The sequence below is a fragment of the Carcharodon carcharias genome, chromosome 32 (genome assembly GCF_017639515.1).
Source record: "Carcharodon carcharias isolate sCarCar2 chromosome 32, sCarCar2.pri, whole genome shotgun sequence".
NCBI lineage: Eukaryota > Metazoa > Chordata > Chondrichthyes > Lamniformes > Lamnidae > Carcharodon > Carcharodon carcharias.
Genome location: NC_054498.1, coordinates 14,636,279 through 14,655,655, shown reverse-complemented (window position 1 = coordinate 14,655,655; position 19,377 = coordinate 14,636,279). Strand labels below are relative to the sequence as shown.

At 41.1% G+C, this 19,377-nt stretch overlaps 1 protein-coding gene across 8 annotated transcripts in view; it reads right to left on the bottom strand.

Annotated features, from left to right (window-relative positions):
- The window catches only part of LOC121272032 (secretory carrier-associated membrane protein 5), a 78,239-nt gene that overhangs the window by 32,964 nt on the left and 25,898 nt on the right, over positions 1–19,377 (bottom strand). For all 8 annotated transcript variants that reach the window (XR_005941837.1, XR_005941836.1, XR_005941835.1 and 5 more), the window contains one exon: positions 92–248. Coding sequence is in view for 5 of the 8 variants with exons in the window: in XM_041178408.1 (XP_041034342.1) it covers positions 92–248 (157 nt within the window). In the remaining 3 variants the exon portion in view is untranslated. The remainder of the gene's footprint in view (positions 1–91; positions 249–19,377) is intronic.

Genomic DNA, 19,377 nt, shown 5'->3' with positions numbered 1-19,377 from the left:
ATATAGTGACTGCCTTTGATGAAAATGTTCTAACTTTCTCATCCATGTGAATGGGGCTGAGGAAAAATGAGTGATAGCTCAGAGTACTTACTTGAAGGCCTTGTAGATTGGTCTAAACCAGCAAACATAAGAGCATGGCGTGAACAGAATCAGCCAGAGAAAGGCCAGTCCAAAGTTGACAGCTCCACCTCCTCCAATCAACCAAGCTAGACAGCCAATCAGATTCACTGCAAGTGTGATGCTGTTCACTGCAACAAAGTATCAATAGCACACAACAGCCAATGATCATTCACATTGCAGGCAACACTAACATGGAGGTCAGCATTTCCACTGGTACAACAATGAGCAAATTAGCAAAGCTATGATCAAAAACCCAAGGTTCGTCAAGTCATTACAGCTGAGAATTTGTTTAATAAAAGTACTGCAGGACTAGAATTGTTTTGACATCAGGACAGTCAACAATGGCAATAAATAATCTATTTTGTAGGGTCTAACTCATTTAATAAAACACATTCTTCCCTTACCATAAGTCCACTGGTTACGGAAAGGTCATGTTCTGAGAATGCATATGAAAATTCCACCATAATTGCTACAGTTCTTTGGTTTTTAAACATTACATAAAACTCTAGGAGCTCCAATACTGGAACAGTTATTAACCGGAAGCCAAATTGAAACTACCAAATCACTCGCTTTTGTCTTCTCCACCCCTCCATAAGAACATACACTGGGTTTGCGGTGCATGAATGATGACCATAACTCCAGAGGAAATTAAGAGCTAGAAACATCAGTCGATTAGTGCATGACAACTATTCACGTGTGATGTAGTTAAATCCAGAAAGTAATATTTAGCACATCTGTGCGGACTGCTGTACATGGAATCTCTGTATATGTGATCAATTACAATCTGATTGAGAGCTGCCCAGGAAGCACATGAATGCAATGACACTTAAACTTGACCCGAGGTGATTCACTGCAAGAAAGGTAGCAGTTACCTCTGTGGTCTATGTTCGCAATTCAGCCACTGCAACAGAAACTTACACGTAGACAGTTAGATCATCCCACAATTTCCTGGTGCAATGCAAAATGTAATTCTTCTTAAAGTCTTAGAAGCAGTATGTCCATAACAATGATGCTTCATATAACCATGAGCAGCCCTCTACCTGTTCTCAGATTGAGGAGGGGGCGGGGCAGGGTGTCAAAAAAAAAAACAACCAAATACCTAGCAAGTCATTGATGCAAGGCTTGAAATAGTTCAGTTACCTTGGTGGATCCCTAGTACTATACTTGCATATTGAACAGAGGATTGACATATGGCTCAACTGGTCTATATTGCACACGAGCTAATGCAAGGGTGCAAGACAATGCTTCAGGGCAAGATTCTCCCAAGAACTCTGCTTGTGCCACAAAAAAACAGCTACTCTGTGACTGACATGTCCTGATCTGTTGGGCAAGCAGTTTGGAAGTGGGGAGAGCGGAGGCTCTGTCATAAGCATCCTTTTCACAGGCAGCAGATCTATAAACTCTTTCTCGCTCCACAGGTACTGCGTGACCTGCTGAGCATTTCTAGCAGTTTTTATTTCAGATTCTCAGCATATGCAGTATCTTGCTTTTGTCTTTTTATCGAAGGCAAATTTGACTGGTTTTATTTTCCGCAATAGATTCCAGCAGCTGCTCTGCCCCTCAAAAAAATCGTTCTCATCATTACGTAACATGATAGCTGGTGCTTTATATCCCAGGGGAGTGACACTAATCACAGCCCTGCTAGTCTGAAGAGAAATGCATCAAAAGCTATAGATTTTACCGCCCAGATAAATTAACAGAATGGTTGGATACTTTAATACCTTATTAATCCAATCTATGCCTGTGGAGAAGATGGAGTATGTATATACCAAACTTCAGGCAATAAAGAGATCCAAGAGAAAGAAGCAAAGACCCTTTAAGGAGGTGAAAACAAAATGAACTGGTGTAATGGAAACAAAAGTAACAGGCCATCCCTGCCTTCACAGCAATTCTGGGCACATTCTGCAATGTGGCTTCTTTAAACTGGAAGCTGGGCTATGCCTCAACAACAGTATGTGGAGGATTGCAATGATACAGCAGCTACCTTTTCATCAGGATTGTCATAGAAGAACTATGCAATTTTTTAAAGAGATAACTTGCTTTTGCCTCATTTTCTATGGGCTGTACATGGACATCTGATTGATGCCAGTCTGCCTTCCATTAAGTTACCTTCATGGCTTCCTTTGCTATTTTCTGTTCGCTTGACAGGCTATCCTGAATAACAGCTGCCATTTTTCCTCAAACAAATTCTGTTTTCCCCAATATTAAATCCAACAAGGCTCCACCGTTCAAAGGCTTGCCTCAGAGCTAACTAATCCCACCATGTATAATGGTTTAAATGATTTATGCAACAGCACTTTTCAATTTTTAAGCACATCAAAAAGGTCGCTATTAAAACCGTTAGGCTGTGGTTTTGTTTGTCCGTCATTTTAATTCAGACACACTGGAAGTTCAGTAAATATTAAATGCAAATTTGCAATAATGTGTCCAATTCTTTTCCTCTTGGAGATAGTGGTTGCTTGTTGCTATCAAGCCAGGGGAACCTCAAAACCTTCATGGTTTTATATTTAAAAAGACAGACTGGGATTCAAATTGCAAGCCCTTGATGGGAGTTAAAGTCATAGTCATAGCACAGAGGTCCTAGGGATGTAAGCATGCAAGAGATTTAAAGTGAAATGAAATGAGGATGGACAGCTAGCTTAAGCACAATATCAACAGCATAGCTTTCTATTAACTCTGCCTACTAACTTCCAAGAAACGCCTGCAGAGCCAATAGACAGTTCTGTGCTCTAACACTTTAGGAATTTAAATCAAGATTTTTTACAATGCAGGATTCTTGTAGGGTCTCTTTATTATGAGAAACCTATACTAATATGAACTTAGGGGACAGTGATCATATTGCTCCAAACCAGTGGTTTTCAATGCTGACTTCCTGTAAAAACCACTACAGTCCAGCAATCACCTATCCAAAAGACAACAATGGCTATGCAAAGGAGCTCATTGCAGAAAAGTAATTTTATTGGCATATTAGAACAGGAATAATGCACTGGAAAGCCAAGAGAGAAAAAAAGAGCTTGTGGTCACAATGAATGTGCCTAGCCCAAATGGATAGAAGCCTGGTCAGAGAAGCATAAAAATGTTACAGAACCAATAGGAGGCCATTATTCAGCTCACAGAAAGCTATCCTCATAGTCCCTTTCTCCTGCACTTTAAGTTTCTCTTCATCAGAATTAAGGAGGTTTTTGATGAGGTACAAGGCTATATTGGAGAGTTGATCAATAGAGATCATCACACAGGAACAAAGAGAGAGTTTAGGAGAATTTTTTGAGTGCTATCAGAATAGGCCTAATTAAACTTGTGGTAAAAATATAGTTTAAAATAGGGTTTAAAAGGGAAGTAGTTTTTAAAACAACTTTAAGTAGAGCATTCCCTGTCCCAGCTTTTCCCATGTAACATGGGGTCATCACAATGCTGGTTGATCACTCCTTCACATCATTTTTGGATTTAGCAGGTAGTTTTACAACAGATGCTCTTCCTGCCACTTATTATCCAGGCTGGGGACTGGCACCAACGCATGCTGGCTTGCCTGCACCAGTGGTTGGGTTCTTCCCAGCACCAGTGGCTGGGTTCTCCCCAGTCCTGGAGTGGGACTTGAATCTGGGTCCTTCTGGTCCAGTCAGGAGACCTACTCACTGAGCCACTCCCGTATTCCCTTTCCTAACAGATGTATTTAAAAAAAAATCTAAACTCTTCCTTTGTTCTTATGGTGATGCCCTCCTCCGATCAACTTAGCAGAGAGTTTAGCCTTGTACCTCATCATGGACCTCCTTAATTCTGAACACCTCTAACAGGTGTCCATGTAACCTTGTTAGCTTTAGCCCCGTTTTCTGATGGCCCTTTGGAAACCTTGAAGTCCTTGGTTAGACCCAGTTTGAAAAACTCAGTTCTCAACTTCCTGAAGGTCCATTTGTCATATAGTAGGTCACAGAACAGCAGTATGAATGTCGCAGAGGGTACTCAATGCTCGAATGATACGTCTTCTATTCTGATGACACCCCAGAATGCTAAGATGTAGCTCAGTGAACATCTGTGCAGAATTGCATTTCTGATATTGACTTGAAAAAGGACTTATAAATAAAAATATTAAAAACTAACTTTTGAAACAAATCATAATTTATCAGCTGACCTCCATGTAGCTATACCATTAGTTAGGGAGTCAGTAATTAAACATATTAGAACAGTCACACACAAAAAACATTGTTACCAAACCCTTTAAAAGAATAATCCTCATGAGAAATACACCTCAAAATGTTTATACATTCTGATTCCACCCTGTTAGATAATACACAAGATCTCTATTTCACATGTATCACTTTCCTCAATTGTAGGCATCCTGCTTATAATACAAGAACCAGTAATTACAAAATGGTCATGCAGCAGTTAAAACACAATGCACAGAAATATCCCAAGTTCTGTAAAGGTTGTAGATAATTTTGAAGGCAGATTGCTAGAATTAATGGTCAATATTGCTGAAAAGAGAGACATGTTGCCAAAGCTTTTCACCTTTCACTCATCAGGACAAATGCAAGAATACCAAATTTCAAACAATCACAACAATTTATACTACAGGAGGGTGATTAGTTGGCAAGTCAACTCTGATTGACTGAGACATTGTCATGGAAAAAGCAATGGTGAATTACAGGCTCCCCAAGCCCCTTGTTCTTCTGTCGTATAAATTGTTCGACACTGTTGCATTTGTCCTGATGAGTACAGGATGAAAAGCTTCAGCTACATGCCTCACTTTACAAGCTCTGTCGTACCAAGCGACTAATTCTAAATAGCAGCTTGAGCAAATCATGTGGCTAATTCTTATTCATGTACGCACTCCCGGGATAAGTGCATGAATTTCACATTATTCACCTGGCAGAAATCAAATTACGGACACAACACATTTAAAAGATATGGGGAAATCAGTGCAATCATCAACATGGTTAATATCAATTATTGAGAGTTTTCCTGGAGTGTGTCAAGATTGAGCCTCTCAATAGAACATGGACTGCAATAGAACCTGATCTACAAACTACAACATATTGCAGGTCTGGATTTGTATTCCTTGCTGGGCATTTTGCTCTGAGTTCAATGTTCAGATAGGATATGAAAGTACATAAGATCCATTGTGTTGTCTTCTATAATCCTCTGCTCGCCAGCATTCTGAACTCAGTCCAATTGCTTTGCATAGATACAGAAAGGCAGCCACACCACCAGAAAACAGCTGGGATCAGTTACTTAGCTGTCCAACAGCACCTCTCGCAGGCCACTCTAAATTTACATTGAAAGTAGATTTCAGCCTTAGGCAATGACATCAGTTTATACTTTAACTAGTTAATTCTCTAACTCTAGCATGCAGTCTGATGAATGCTTTGCTCTGATCAGTACCAAGGTTTCCATTTGGACAGTGGGTGAGAAAGGGTAATGGATAGAGAAGCCAAAAACTTGCATTTATATAGAAAAGGAATTCCAGACAGTAGGGTCCAGACATCTGAAGGCACAGCTGCCAATACGTGAGGTGAGACAGAGAGAGCTTTTCCTCCAATAAGCATTACTACCAGACAAAACTGAAACTAAACTCAACATTCAATAATAATTAAGAAGCTGAAATCAAATTTTAAAAAAGAGAGGTCAAGGTAGGGTTTTTGGACTTCAAATAATTTTCTCGAGTTCAGTGCTATTTCGACATCCTGACAGTGGATATTTAATAAACTATCGCCTAATGGTTTAAAATGGTGAAGTACTATCAAATGGCAATCACTTCTAATGTAATTTGCACTGTTAACCCAAACAAGAAGGATTTGATATGCAATGCTGCATGTGCAGGTGATAAGTTTAACACGTTTAAACTAGCCAACTGCAAATGCAGTCGCTTCGAGTGGGGAAGCAATCTGCTAATCCTTTCAGAACTCCAGTAGATTTCTGCAGCAAAACACCAAATCAAAGAATATACTGCAAACTTGACAAAAAATAAAAACAGTACAAAAGGAGGCTGATACAACTGCACCCATTGCCCTCACCAAAGTCTGTTTCTGACTTCTGTAACAGAGCCTATAAACATTCACTGGGAATTGACAAAATGATCTTAAAACTCCATTTTATTTATGATAAAGGGCGAAATTACAGCAAGGATTTGCAATACTCTTCAAGTTAGGTAGTTTCCTTTATATAGGAAATTAAAACTTTATGTGTTAACAATTCGATAATATACATTTCACATTCTACAGCATACGGGGCTACATCTTCTGCCCGTTCATCTGACAGCAGGCATTATATCTAGCCCAATGATTCCCTGCAGGGGTGACAGGTATAGGAATTTCTGCATTTAGTTGCACTGCAGTTTCAAGTAACTCAGGCCTTAGAAGTGGTGCTGCTCTCCTTGCTAAGAACAAAACCAGCAGGCAGGAGCTAGCCAAGCTGCAAGAAAAGGGGTTCGTTTTCTGATGAGAATTTAGTTAAGGTGAAGCTGTTTTGGTGAGCGAGACGTCATGTTTACAATGTATAGTTACGTTCTAAAGTTGCACGAGGTCAAGTTTGATTGGAAGGCCAAAAACGACAGGATTGTGAAAAATCAGGAATACCCTTCAATCAGGATGTGTTATTTGGTTGTGGGCAGAGTAGATAAAAAGTTAATGACTGTAGACTCACGCCAGCCAAAAATAATTTGAACCCTGTCAGGTGTGAAAACAAGCTGATGATGATAGGAATACTAGCATTTGAAGTCATCACCCCCTTTTTTACAAAAGGTGTTAAAATTGCTAATGCTTCACTACTTTGCTAAGAAATTGTTTTACATTAGATATTTGTGGGATAAATAGGATAATTCTGACCACGAGAACCTGTTTCTGCTCAAGATGTCTGTGGAGGCTTGTAGCAGATGTATCTTACGTCTTTAATGCCTCATCCAGAAAGACAACAGACTGTATACCAAAGGGAAACAAAGACTCCACTTACTACAGTTATCATAAGCTGTAATAGGTCAGCTTACTAGAAAAAGTAAATATTTTTTTCTTTGACGTGGGCATCATTGGCAATGCCAACATTTGTTGCCTATTCCTAATTGCCCTAGAACTTGGTAGCTTGCTCCACTACTGCAGAGGGCAGTTAAGAGTCAACCACATTGTTTCAGGGGGAAGAAATCCTGCTACAGTGATTTGCCTCCACAATGAGGCCAGGGCAAGAGGTCACAGGGAAAACTTCAGATTCACAGCCTGCCATTTTAACAAAAATAAAGTTAGAGATGTGGGGGTGTTCCATGTTCAGAAAATAATTTTTCATGTATCACTGAAGAGCAAACAACTATTTTTCATCCATCTGAAACAGCAAATTTAATCATAAGATGGATAACAATATTTTATGTTAGTAAGTTTCAAATTAAATTTTAAGACAGACATGCAGTTTGATTTCCTGTTCAAATAAATCTCTTTGGAGGCATGTTCACACATTAAAAAATTCTAATTAGTGTTAGTAACGTCCATATAATTTTACATTTTATTGCTGTAGGTTGGAGTTCTGAACTTTCCTCAATAACTTAATGACAACTGAAGTTTGAATGAAAGTAACAACACACGAGTAGAGCACTGGGACTCTCATTAATTAAATGCAACTGTAAACTTACTATTACCAGAAGCATCCTATGAACATATGAATTAGGAAGAGTAGGCTATTCGGCCCCTCCAGCCTGCCCCGCCATTTGATAAGATCATGGCTGATCTGATTGCAGGTTCTACTGTTCCCCTAGTTCTAGTCTCTCCCATAATGGGAAACATCCCTTCAGCATCCACCTTGTCTTATGTTTCATATTTTGAATAAGTTCACCCCATTCTTCTAAGCTCCTATGGAGACAGACCCAACCTGTCCAATCTTTCCTCAAGACAACCCTTCATCCCAGGAATCAGCCAAGTGAACCTTCTCTGTATTGCTTCCAATATATTTACATCCTTTCTTAAATAAGGAGACCAAAACCGTACACAATACTCTAAAAGCGGCCTCACCAAGCTCCTATAAAACTGTAGCAAAACTTCCCTACTTTTATATTTGATTCCTCTTATAATAAACAACAACATCCATTTGCCTTCCTAATCACTTGCTGTACCTGCATACTAACCTCTTCTGATTCATCCACCAGGACACCCAGATCCCTGTGTATTGCAGAGTTCTGTAATCTCTCTCCAGTTAAATAATCTGCTCTTCTATTCTTCCTGCCTAAAAGGGCAAGTTCACATTTTCCCACATTACATCCCATCTGCAACATTTTTGCCTACTCACTTAACCTCTTGCAGACTCATTATGCCCTCACAACTTACTCTCCTACCTGTCTTTGTGTCAATAGCAAATTTAGCAACTACACATTCCTTCCCTTCATCCAAGTAATTGACATAGATTATAAATAATTGATGCCCCAGCACTGATGCCAGTGGCACTCCACTCGTTACATCTTGCTAACCTGATGACCCATTTATCCCTACTGACTGTTTTCCGTTAGCTAACCAATCCTCTGTCTATGCTAATATATGTTACCCCCGCCCCCTCCCACACCATGAACACTTATTTTGTGTAATAATCTTTGATGTGGCACTTTGTCAAATGCCTTCCGGAAATCCCATTTACAGGTTCTCCTTTATCCAGATTGCTTGTCACTTATCATGGAATCATGAACTCTAGTATGTTAATCATACACTATTGCCCTTTCACAAAAACCATGGTGACTGCCTGATTGCATTAAGATTTTTCTATGTGCACTGCTATAAACTCTGTAATAATAGATTGCAGCATTTTCCCAATGACAGATATTAGGCTGGCCTATAGTTTCCTGCTTTCTGCCTCCCTCCTTTCTTGAATAGGAGTAATCACATTTGCTATTTTTGAAACGGATGGGACCTTACCAAATTATGCATCTACCTTTTTTAAGTCCCTAGGATGAAGCCTATCAGGACTTGGGGACCTGCCAGCCTTTAGTTCGAACAATTTTCTCAGTATTCCTTCCCTGGTGATTGTAATTGTTTTACGTTCTTCCCTCTCTCTTATCTCTTATTTATAATTATTTCTGCAATGTTAGTTGTGTCTTCTACAGTGAAAATAGACACAAAACATCTGTTCAATGCATCCACCATTTCCTTATTTTCCATGATTAATTCCACAGACTCACCCTATCTAGAGGGCCAATGCTCACCTTAGTGACTCTTTTGTCTTTTTAAAAGTATCTGTAGAAACTCTTACAATGTTTTTATATTTCTAGCTAGCCTTCTCTCATACTCTAATTTATCCCTCATTATCTTTTAGTCATTCTTTGCTGTTTTTATATTCTGTCCAATTTTCTGATCTGTCCCTAATCTTCCCAAATTGCACACTATTTCTTTTGATTTGATGGGAACTTCCTTCGGTAGCCACGGATGGAACGTCCTTCCCCTAGAGTTGTTCTTTCTCACTGGAATGTATCTTCACTGCTGTGAATTACTTGAGAACACACTGGGTCACGGTTTCTATTTGAAATGATTTGATTCTTCAGATTTCTAATGAGATTTGAAGCATGCTGACAAGATTAGGGTTACAAGTGCAAGTTGGCTAAACATCACTGTGTATCCACGTCTTTCTTGCAAAATCACAACTCGGATCTCATTAAATAGTCCAATGTCACCCCCTGCATCCCCCCTATCCATACACCTTCCCCTCCCAAACAGGTACTAAGGGGATCCTTTCCTGAGTTTTTATTTCTAGACATTTTCTGTAGTAATTGCTCACCTCTGTAATTCCATCTTATACCAGTGGTTATTTAGGGTGAGGCGAGAGCGATTGCCCTTGACATCAAGGTCGCATTTGACTGAGTATGGCATCAAGGAGCCCTAGTAAAGCTGGAGTCAGTGGGAATCAGAGGGAAAACTCTCTGCTGGTTGGAGTCATACCTAGCATAAAGAAAGAGGGTTCTGGTTGTTGAAGGTCAGTCATCTCAGTCCTAAGACATCATTGCAGGAGGTCCTCAGGGTAGCGTCCTAGGTCCAGCCATCTTCAGCTGCCTCATCAATGACCTTCATTATATTATAAAGTCAGAAGTGGGGATGTTCGCTGATGATCGCACAATGTTCAGCACCATTCACAACTCCAGGTACTGAAGCAGTCCATGTCTGAATGCAGCAAGACCTGGACAATATCTAGGCTTGGGCTGACAAGTGGCAAGTAACACGCCTTAAGTACTAGACAATGACCATCTCCAACAAGAGAGAATCTAACCATTGCTCCTTGACATTCAAAGGTATTACCATCACCAAAACCCTATCAACATCCTGGGGATTACCATTGACTAGAAACTGAACTAGCTATATAAATACTGTGGCTACAAGAGCAGGTCAGAGGCTAGGAATCCTGCAGCAAATAACTGACCTCCTGACTCTCCAAAGCCTGTCCACAAGACCCAAGTCAGGAGTATGATGGAATTATTCTCCACTTGCCTGGATAAGTGCAGCTCCAACAACGCTCAAGAAGCTCGACATCATTCAGGACAAAACAGCCCGCTTGACTGTTTGTTGATGGGATGCCTTTCAAGGCAGCAGCTTACTTCTACCTTCTCAAGGACAATTAGGGAAATGCTGGCCTAGCCAGCAATGCCCACATCCCATGAATGAATTAAAAAAAAAGCCAAATTGTCGACTCCTTACCAGTTTGGAGTTATTTTTACTGAACACTCCTGTGAGATTATTAACCTTGCATCAACAGCATTCAAAGTTTTCAGTATGGGGAACCTGCAAACATAGGAAGGTCATGCCTAACAAATTTGATAGAATATTTTTGAGGTGGTGACCAGGTGTGTAGATGAGGGTAGTGCAGTTGATGTAGTTTATATGGATTTCAGCAAAGCCTTTGACAAGGTTCCACATGGGTGACTTATAAAGAAGGCAAAATGCACATGGGATACAGGGTAATTTGATAAGGTGGATTCAAAATTGGCTTAGTTGTAGGAGACAGAAGGTGATGACAGAAGGATACTTTACTGACTGGAAGCTAGTGTCCAGTGGCATTCCACAGGGATCTGTGCTGGGTCCCCCCATAATTTGTCATTTATATAAATGACATAGATGACTATGTGGGGGGCAGGGGGGGTAGGATTAGTAAGTTTGCGGATGACACAAAGATTGGCCGGGTGGTTAACAATGAGGATGAGTGTCTTGGGCTACAGGAAGATATAGACGGGATGGTCAAATGGGCAGATAAGTGCATGATGGAACTTAAACCTGAAAAGTGTGAGGTGATACACTTTAGAAGGAGTAATTTGACAAGGAAGTATTCAATGAACGGCATGACACTAGGAAGTTCTGAGGAACAAAGGGACCTTGGCGTGTGTGTTCATAGATCTCTGAAGGCAGAGGGCATGTTAATGGGGTGGCGAAAAAGGTATATGGGACACTTGCCTTTATTAATCGAGGCACAGATTACAAAAGTAGGGAGATCATGTTGGAGTTGTATAGAACCTTGGTGAGGCCACAGCTGGAGTACTGTGTGCAGTTCTGGTCGCCACATTATAGGAAGGATGTGATTGCACTGGAGGGGGTGCAGAGGAGATTCACCAGGATGTTGCCTGGGAGGAAACATTTAAGTTATGAAGAGGGGTTGGATAGACTTGGGTTGTTTTTGTTGGAGCACAGAAGACTGAGGGATGACCTGATCAAGGTGTACAAGATTATGAGGGGCATGAACAGGGTGGATAGGGAGCAGATGTTCCCCTTAGTTGAAGCAAGGGTCAGTCATGAGGGGACATAAGTTCAAGGTGAGGGGCAGATTTTGGGGGGGGGGGGGGGGGGGGAAATGTGAGGAAAAACTTTTTTACCCAGAGGGTGGTGACGGTCTGGAATACATTGCTTGGGAGGGTGGTGAAGGCGGGTTGCCTCACATCCTTTAAAAAGTACCTGGATGAGCACTTGGCACGTCATAACATTCAAGGCTATGGGCCAAGTGCTGGTAAATGGGATTAGGTAGGTAGGTAGGTCAGGTGTTTCTCACGTGTTGGTGCAGGGCCGAAGGGCCTCTTCTGCACTGTGTGATTCTGTGAAACACACTTGATCTGACGTCAGTTTTCGAGCTCCTGTTGGCCCCTTTAGTTTTCTGGCACTGTCGTTCAGAAGTTAAGGGATTCAAACACTGCAGAAAATGCTGTACATCAACGTAAAACAAGTTTAAATGACAAAAGGAAAATTTCAGAAATCAGGTGGCAGAGGAATAAACTCAGAACTCCTTATGAAAACTCAGACAATCGTGAACACGCTGGATCTGATGAAAAATGTATATTTTTCAAATATTGGAGAAAAATGCATGCTTAAAGTTTTGCATGTTTTATTGCACCGTACAACAAACCCTTCCATCTTCAGCAGGGTTTCAAAATGTTTTAATACAGAGCAGTCAAGTTCAATGTTGCATTTTATTTCGAAACACAATTTAGGCAATAAAAATACACTGTGGTTTGTGGTAGCCTTGTCTGCTCAGTACCATGAAAATTACTTTTGAGTCCATGCAACTGAAATTACATCTAAAAAATTAAGAGGAGCATAAATATTTAGGGCCGAGCAGGGCAGAGGCCAATGGGAAGGATTCAAATAGCTGCATTTCCTGTTCTGCTCCTCCCTCAAAGTAAATTTTATACACAGCAATTGACCACTGTAACTGAAATCTGCTGCAAAATTAATAACACACAGACACAATTAATTCTGTGCTTCAGCTCACCTTATGGCCTTTGGATCCAGAGGTAAATGAGTGAAGCTCTCCCGAGCAGAATCATAGAATGGTTACAGCACAGAAGGAGGCCTTTCAGCCCATGTCCGTGCCAGCTCTCTGCAATGGGTATGCATCTAGTCCCTTTTCCCCCTTAACCTTGCGAACCTTTCCTCTTGACATGATGATTCACCTCTTTCGAAAGCAATGATTGAACCTACCTCTGCCATATTCTCAGACAGTGAGTGTTAACATTAAACTCAACACAGTTACCGAGGCTCGCTTCAGTTACGTAGAAAGCAGCAGGTCATGTAGAGTGCAGCTTCCAATAAACAAAGCTAGGAAAAGCACAACTATCAAAAAGAACACAAACCTTAATTCAGGGCCATACAGTCTTGGCTCAGTGGTAGCATTCCCATCTCAGAGCCCGAAGAATGAGAGACTGGGGCACGTTCGTTAGCTTGACATGTCAGTGCAGTACTGAGGGACTGCTGCACTGTCAGAGGTGCTGTCATTTGTTAGAGGTTTTAAATTTAGACTAACTACTCTCTCTGGTGGACACAGAAGATCCCATGTTCAAGCAAGAGCAAGGGCGCTTTCTTGATGTTCCGGCCAATATTGATACCTTAAACTGGATTATTTGGTTATTTATCTCATTGCTGCTTGTGGGCCTGTCATGCACAAACTGGCTACCACATTGCCCTACATTACACCATCAATTACACTTCGGAAGTTATAGATAATCTTATACCTAATAATGTTATGTCATGCGGGACACCTACTGGAGCCTAACGTATACTTAAGAGCATTCAGAATATACACTGCTTGCAGCATTGTCTAAAACTACACCAACTCCAAGGAGAGGGCGAGAGCATTTAAATAACGCAAAAATATTACTCATTTTATATAATTTATCACAGACATTCAAGGGTAAACTATTCAGTGATCAAAGGGTTTGTTTATTTTCTACTTACTTCTGGAGCAGCTTTGAATTCTTAAGATGTTTTAAAAGTAGATACTTAAATAGATTAAAATTTTGCACTTGAGCTTTGATTGCACGTGATATCTCTTTCTTAAATTTTCATAACACTGAACAGCTATTATAAATGACGGTAACCAATGTATTTAAACATACATTATTTGGAGACAGTGGGACTGGTTAAGAACTCAAAATTCTTCACGGAGAAAAACCACAATATTATTTCATGAAGTTTTTTTTAAAAATCTGAAACAGCAGCAATTCATTAGCACAACAGCTAATATCTCTATGGTTGCAGGGCCAGAGTAATAATGGAAACAAACAGTCTTAAGACAGAGAGGACACATGGGTCCAGGAGCCCTCAATGTCAATAAGATATTGCCGTACTCTAAGCTGGTATCTGTTAAAAAGCCTTGTGAATGAACAAGTAAATAGCGCCATCCAGCAGCAGACGTTAAGTACTGCAGCAGGACAAGCTGCGGCACTCCCACTCTTCCACTGTGCTTTTTGCCATTATATCACTGCTTTCAGGTTGGTATTAATTGGTCATTGACGCAGAAGCGATTGTGTAATAGGAGATGCACACCAGCAATCTAATCAAGTACACTGCAACTAGGGTGTGCAAGGCCCATTCAACACTGCCCTAATATCACAATGAATGGACTGCAGTTCCAGACTGGTGGAAAGTTCCAAATGTTTCAGGTAGTTTCAGAATCACGTGGGTGTGAAGGGAAAGCTGAGGTTTCGCCAGCCCTCTCCTAACTTTAAAGATTACTGGCTAGGAGTCAATTGCTGGGATCTATGTACTTACTGGAACAGGAACATATGAACTAGGAACAGGGAATAGGCCACTCGGCCCTTCGAGCCTGCTCTGGCATTTGATAAGAGCATGGCTAATCTGATTGTAACCTCAACTCCTCATTCCTGCCTACCCCCAACAACCTTTCATCCCCTGGCTTATCAAGAATTTATTTACCTCTGCCTTAAAAATATTCAAAGACTCTCTTCCTCAAAAGGCTGCGGAAGCAAAGTTCCAAAGACCCACTGAGAGAAAAAATGTCTCCTCATCTGTCTTAAATCGGCGACCCCTTATTTTTACACAGTGACTCCTGGTTCCAGATTCTCCTACAAGAGGAAATGTCCTCTCCACAGCCACCTTGTCAAGACCCCTAAGGATTTCGTACGTTTCAATCAAGTCGCCACTTACAATTCTAAACTCCAGCGGATAAAAACCTAGCCTGTCTGACCTTTCCTCATTAGACAACCTGCCCATACCATGAACTGCTGAACTGCTTCCAATAATCTATTCACATACTTCCTGAAATAAGGAGACCAATACTGTGCAGAGTACTCCAGATATGGTCTCACGAAAGCCCTATGTAACTGAAGCATAACCCCCCTACTTTTGTATTCAGTCCCCTCACAAATTATAACATTCTATTAGATTTCCTAATGACTTGCTGTAGCTGCATACTAGCCTTTTGCAATTCAAGCACTAGGACACCCAGGTTCCTCTGCATCTCAGAGCTCTGTAATCTCCCACCATTTAAATAATATGCCTTCATAAAAAAATTCCTGGCAAAATTGACAATTCCACATTTTCCTACATCCTCTTCTATTTGCCAGACCTTTTCCCACTCACTTATCCCTTTGTAGCCTCCCGTTTTCCTCTTCACATCCTGCTTTCCCATCTTTGTGTCATCAGTAAATTTAGCAACCACACGTTCTGTCCCTTCATCTAAGTCATTAATACAAATTGTAAAAAAGTTGAGGCCCCAGCCCTGATCCCTGTGGCACACCACTCGTTACATCCTGCCAACTAGAAAAAGGCCTTTTTATGCCTACCCTCTGTTTCCTGTTAACTAGCCAATCTTCCATCCACGCCGATATGTTGCCCCCCTATACCATGAGCTTTTATTTTCGCAATAACCTTTGATGTAGCAGCTTATCAAACGCTTTCTGGAAATCTAGGTGCAGTACATCCACCCATTCCCCTTTATCCACAGCATATGTTACTTCTTTAAAGAACTCTAAAAAGTTAAGTAGCCATTTGGTAGCACAGAACTTGCGTATTGCTGAAAAAAAGACATTTTGTCAAAGCTTTTCGTCTTGATCTCATCAGAGCAATCGCAGGAATGGCACAACGTGTGTGCATGTTCTTTCTGCACTTGTTTCAACTAAACAAAATATGTGATAGCCATTCGCTGGTTCATTCCTCAGAGTAATGCCTTAACCAGGGTCAAGCTGCCTGATTTAAAAATTAAAACAATGCTTGGAAATTAACTGGTCAGTCACCATTAACTGGTGCATTCTCCATGGCAAAACCTCTACCAGAGTCCACTTGCCAAACAATCAGCACTCTTTTCTCATACAGTATAAAGTTGTTGCTTCCCCTGACATTGGTATTCATGAAATTGTCCTGATGGGTGCAAGATGAAAAGCTTCGACAAAATGTCTTTTTCAGCAATACTCAAATTGGTTAAACCTGATTTCCCTTTCACAAAGCCATATTGACTCTGCCCAATTACCTGGAATTTTTCCTGCTTTAACATCTTCAATAATATTCTAACATTTTCCCTATGACAGATGTTTAGCTGTAGTTTCTTGCTTTGTGTCTCCTGCCCTTTTTGTATAAAAGGAGTTACATTTGCTATTTCCAATCTAATAGAACCTTCCCCAAATCTATGGAATTTTGAAAAATTAAATCAATGCATCGTCTCCCTAGCCACTTCTTTTAGACCTGAGGATGAAGTCCATCAGGGCCCGGGGACTTGACAGCCTGCGGTTCCAACAATCTGCTCTGTGTCACTACCCGGGTGATTGTAATTTTTCAGCGTTCCTCCCCCCCAATCCCATTTCTTGATTTACAGCTATTTCTGGGATGTTACTTGTATCCTATTTAATTCATCTGCCATCTCCTTATTTCCCATTATTAATTCCCCAGACTCACTTTCCATAGGCCAACGCTCACATTGTTAACTCTTTGCTTTTTTAAATACCTGTAGAAACTCGTACCATCTACCTTTATATTTCAAGCTAGCTTTCTCTCGTATTCTAATTTTGCCTTCTTTATCAATCTTTGTTGTTTTTTAAATTTTGTCGAATCTTCTGACCTGCCACCCACCTTTGAGCAATTATATGCTTTTTCATCAAATTTGACACTACCCTTAACTTTTTTAGTTAACCATGGATAGTAGGTCCCCCACCCTCATTGGAAGGTATCTATTGTGTCTTCTGAAATATCCCTTTAAGTGTCTGCCACAGCATCTCTATGGACTTATCCCTTAACCTAATTTGCCAGTTCACTTTAGCTAGCTCTGCTTTCATTCCCACATAATTGTCCTTATTTAAGTTTAAAATACTAGTCTTGGGCCCACTCTTCTCTCCCTTAAACTGAAATTAAAATTCCATCACAATATGATCGCTGATACCTAGGGGAGCCTTCACTATGAGGTCATCAATTAATCCAATCTCATCTCCTTGCACAATACCAGCCAGGTCCAGTGTGGCCTGCTCCCTGGTTGGTGCCAGAACATGCTGTTCTAAGAAACTAACCAGAAAACAGTCTATGAGTTTCTCATTTAGTTTCTCATTCTACCTTTGCCCATCTGATTTTTCCAGTCTATATGTAGAATAAAATCCCCCTTGATTATCGCCATACCTTTCTGACAGCTCCCATTATTTCCTCCTTTATACCCAGCCCTACCATATGGCTTTTGTTAGTCAGCATGTACACCATTCCATCAAGTGACTTCTTGCCTTCATCATTTCTCATCTCTACCTAAACCACTTCTACATCCTGGGTTTCCTGAACTTGGGTCATCCCTCTCTATTGTGCTAATACCATCCTTAATTAACAGAACCACCCCTCCACCTTTTCTTAGCTTCCTGTCTTTCCTAAACGCCACGCACCCTTCAATATTCAGGTCCCAACCTATGTCATCCTATAGCCATGTCTCTGAAATGTACTTAATTATTTCTACTTCAGTTCATCTGCTTTGTTTAAAATGTTGTGTAATGAAATACAGAGCCTTTAGTTTTGTCCTTTTAATGTTTTCGTAATCTCTAGCATTATCTGCAGATTTACTCCTAGATTTGCACTCTGTCCTTTCCTGTCACAGTCTGTTTATCATTTCCCACATGAATGTCTTTCTCTCTTGCTTTGTTTCTGCTCCTCGCTTTAACACATTATCCCAAATTTGATCCCTTGCCCCCACCATTTAAAGCTCACTCTACTGTCCCAGTTATGCGGCTTGCTACAACACCAGTCCCAGCATGGCTCAGGTGTAGACCACCCTAACTGTACAGCCCCCACTTTCCCCAGTACCAGTGACAGTGCTCCACAAACCAGAACCCATCTCTCCCACACCAGTCTTTGAACTATGCATTCATCTCTCTAATTTTATGTACACTATGCCAATCTGCATGTGTTCTGCTTTTTAATTTAGTGCCTATCTCCTCACACTGACTATGCAGCAACTCTCTCCTTGTTCTACCTATGTCATTGGTACCTACATGGACGACAATGCCTGCAAGTCCCTCTCCAGCCCTGAGCAGCTGTCCCAATTCCTGGCATCGGGCAGGCAATAAAGCCATCTGGACTCTCTTTTTGTGGCAGAGAACAGTGTCAATCTCCCTCATTGTACTATACCCCACTACATTCCATTTTGTTCCCCCCCTCCCCGCCGCACCTGAATGGCTTCCTCTGCCACGGTCAGTCAGCTCATCCACCCTACAGCCCCGCTCTCATACAAAAAAGCTGAGAGAACCTCAAGCCTATTGGACAATTGAAAAGGCGGAGGCTCATACGCTCCTGCTTTCTGGTTTCCCTCACTCGCGGTCACACCCTCCTGTCCCAGAACACTGACCAAATCACCCCTATCCTCAGGGGTGTGACCGTCTCCTGGTCCAAAGCATCGAGGTAACTTTCCTTGTCCCTAATTTGTCGGACTGTCTGCAGCTCGGCCTCCAGCTCAACAACCCTGAGCCAAAGGTCATCGAGCAGCAACCACTTTAATTGAGGCATGTTTGGCGTGGATCAGAGTGGTATCGAGGAGCTCCGAAATGCTGCATATGTGACGTCACCTGCTGCCATTTCCAATGTGTTTTAATTAGCTACTGAACTTAATTATTCAATTATTTTCCTTTTTTTTTAAATATAAGTTTTATTAAACTTAACACCAGCTCCTATACCATCTTAAACCTTAGGAATGGAATAGGCCTTAACCACTTACCAGATACCCACTAAACAGCTAGCTTCTTTCTCTGTAATAGAGTGAGAACCAATTACTACGGGGTGAAAAAGTTAGGAAAGGCAAAAGGAAAGAAGCACCTCATTCCTCTTCTCATCAAATTCCCCTACCCACCAAAGTCCCAGGCATACACAGTCCCAGACTCCGCTCTTAGGCCAGTCAGCCCTTCGGGCCAATCCTATTGGCTAACCATACTTTAACTTACCTCTATTTACTCAACTTTAATACACTGATTTCCTTACCTCACAAAAAAAAAAAAAACTATCAATGTCTGTCTTGAAAGGTTCAACTGACTCCCAGCATCCGCAGCCATTTGGGGAATGGTGTTCCAAATTTCCACTG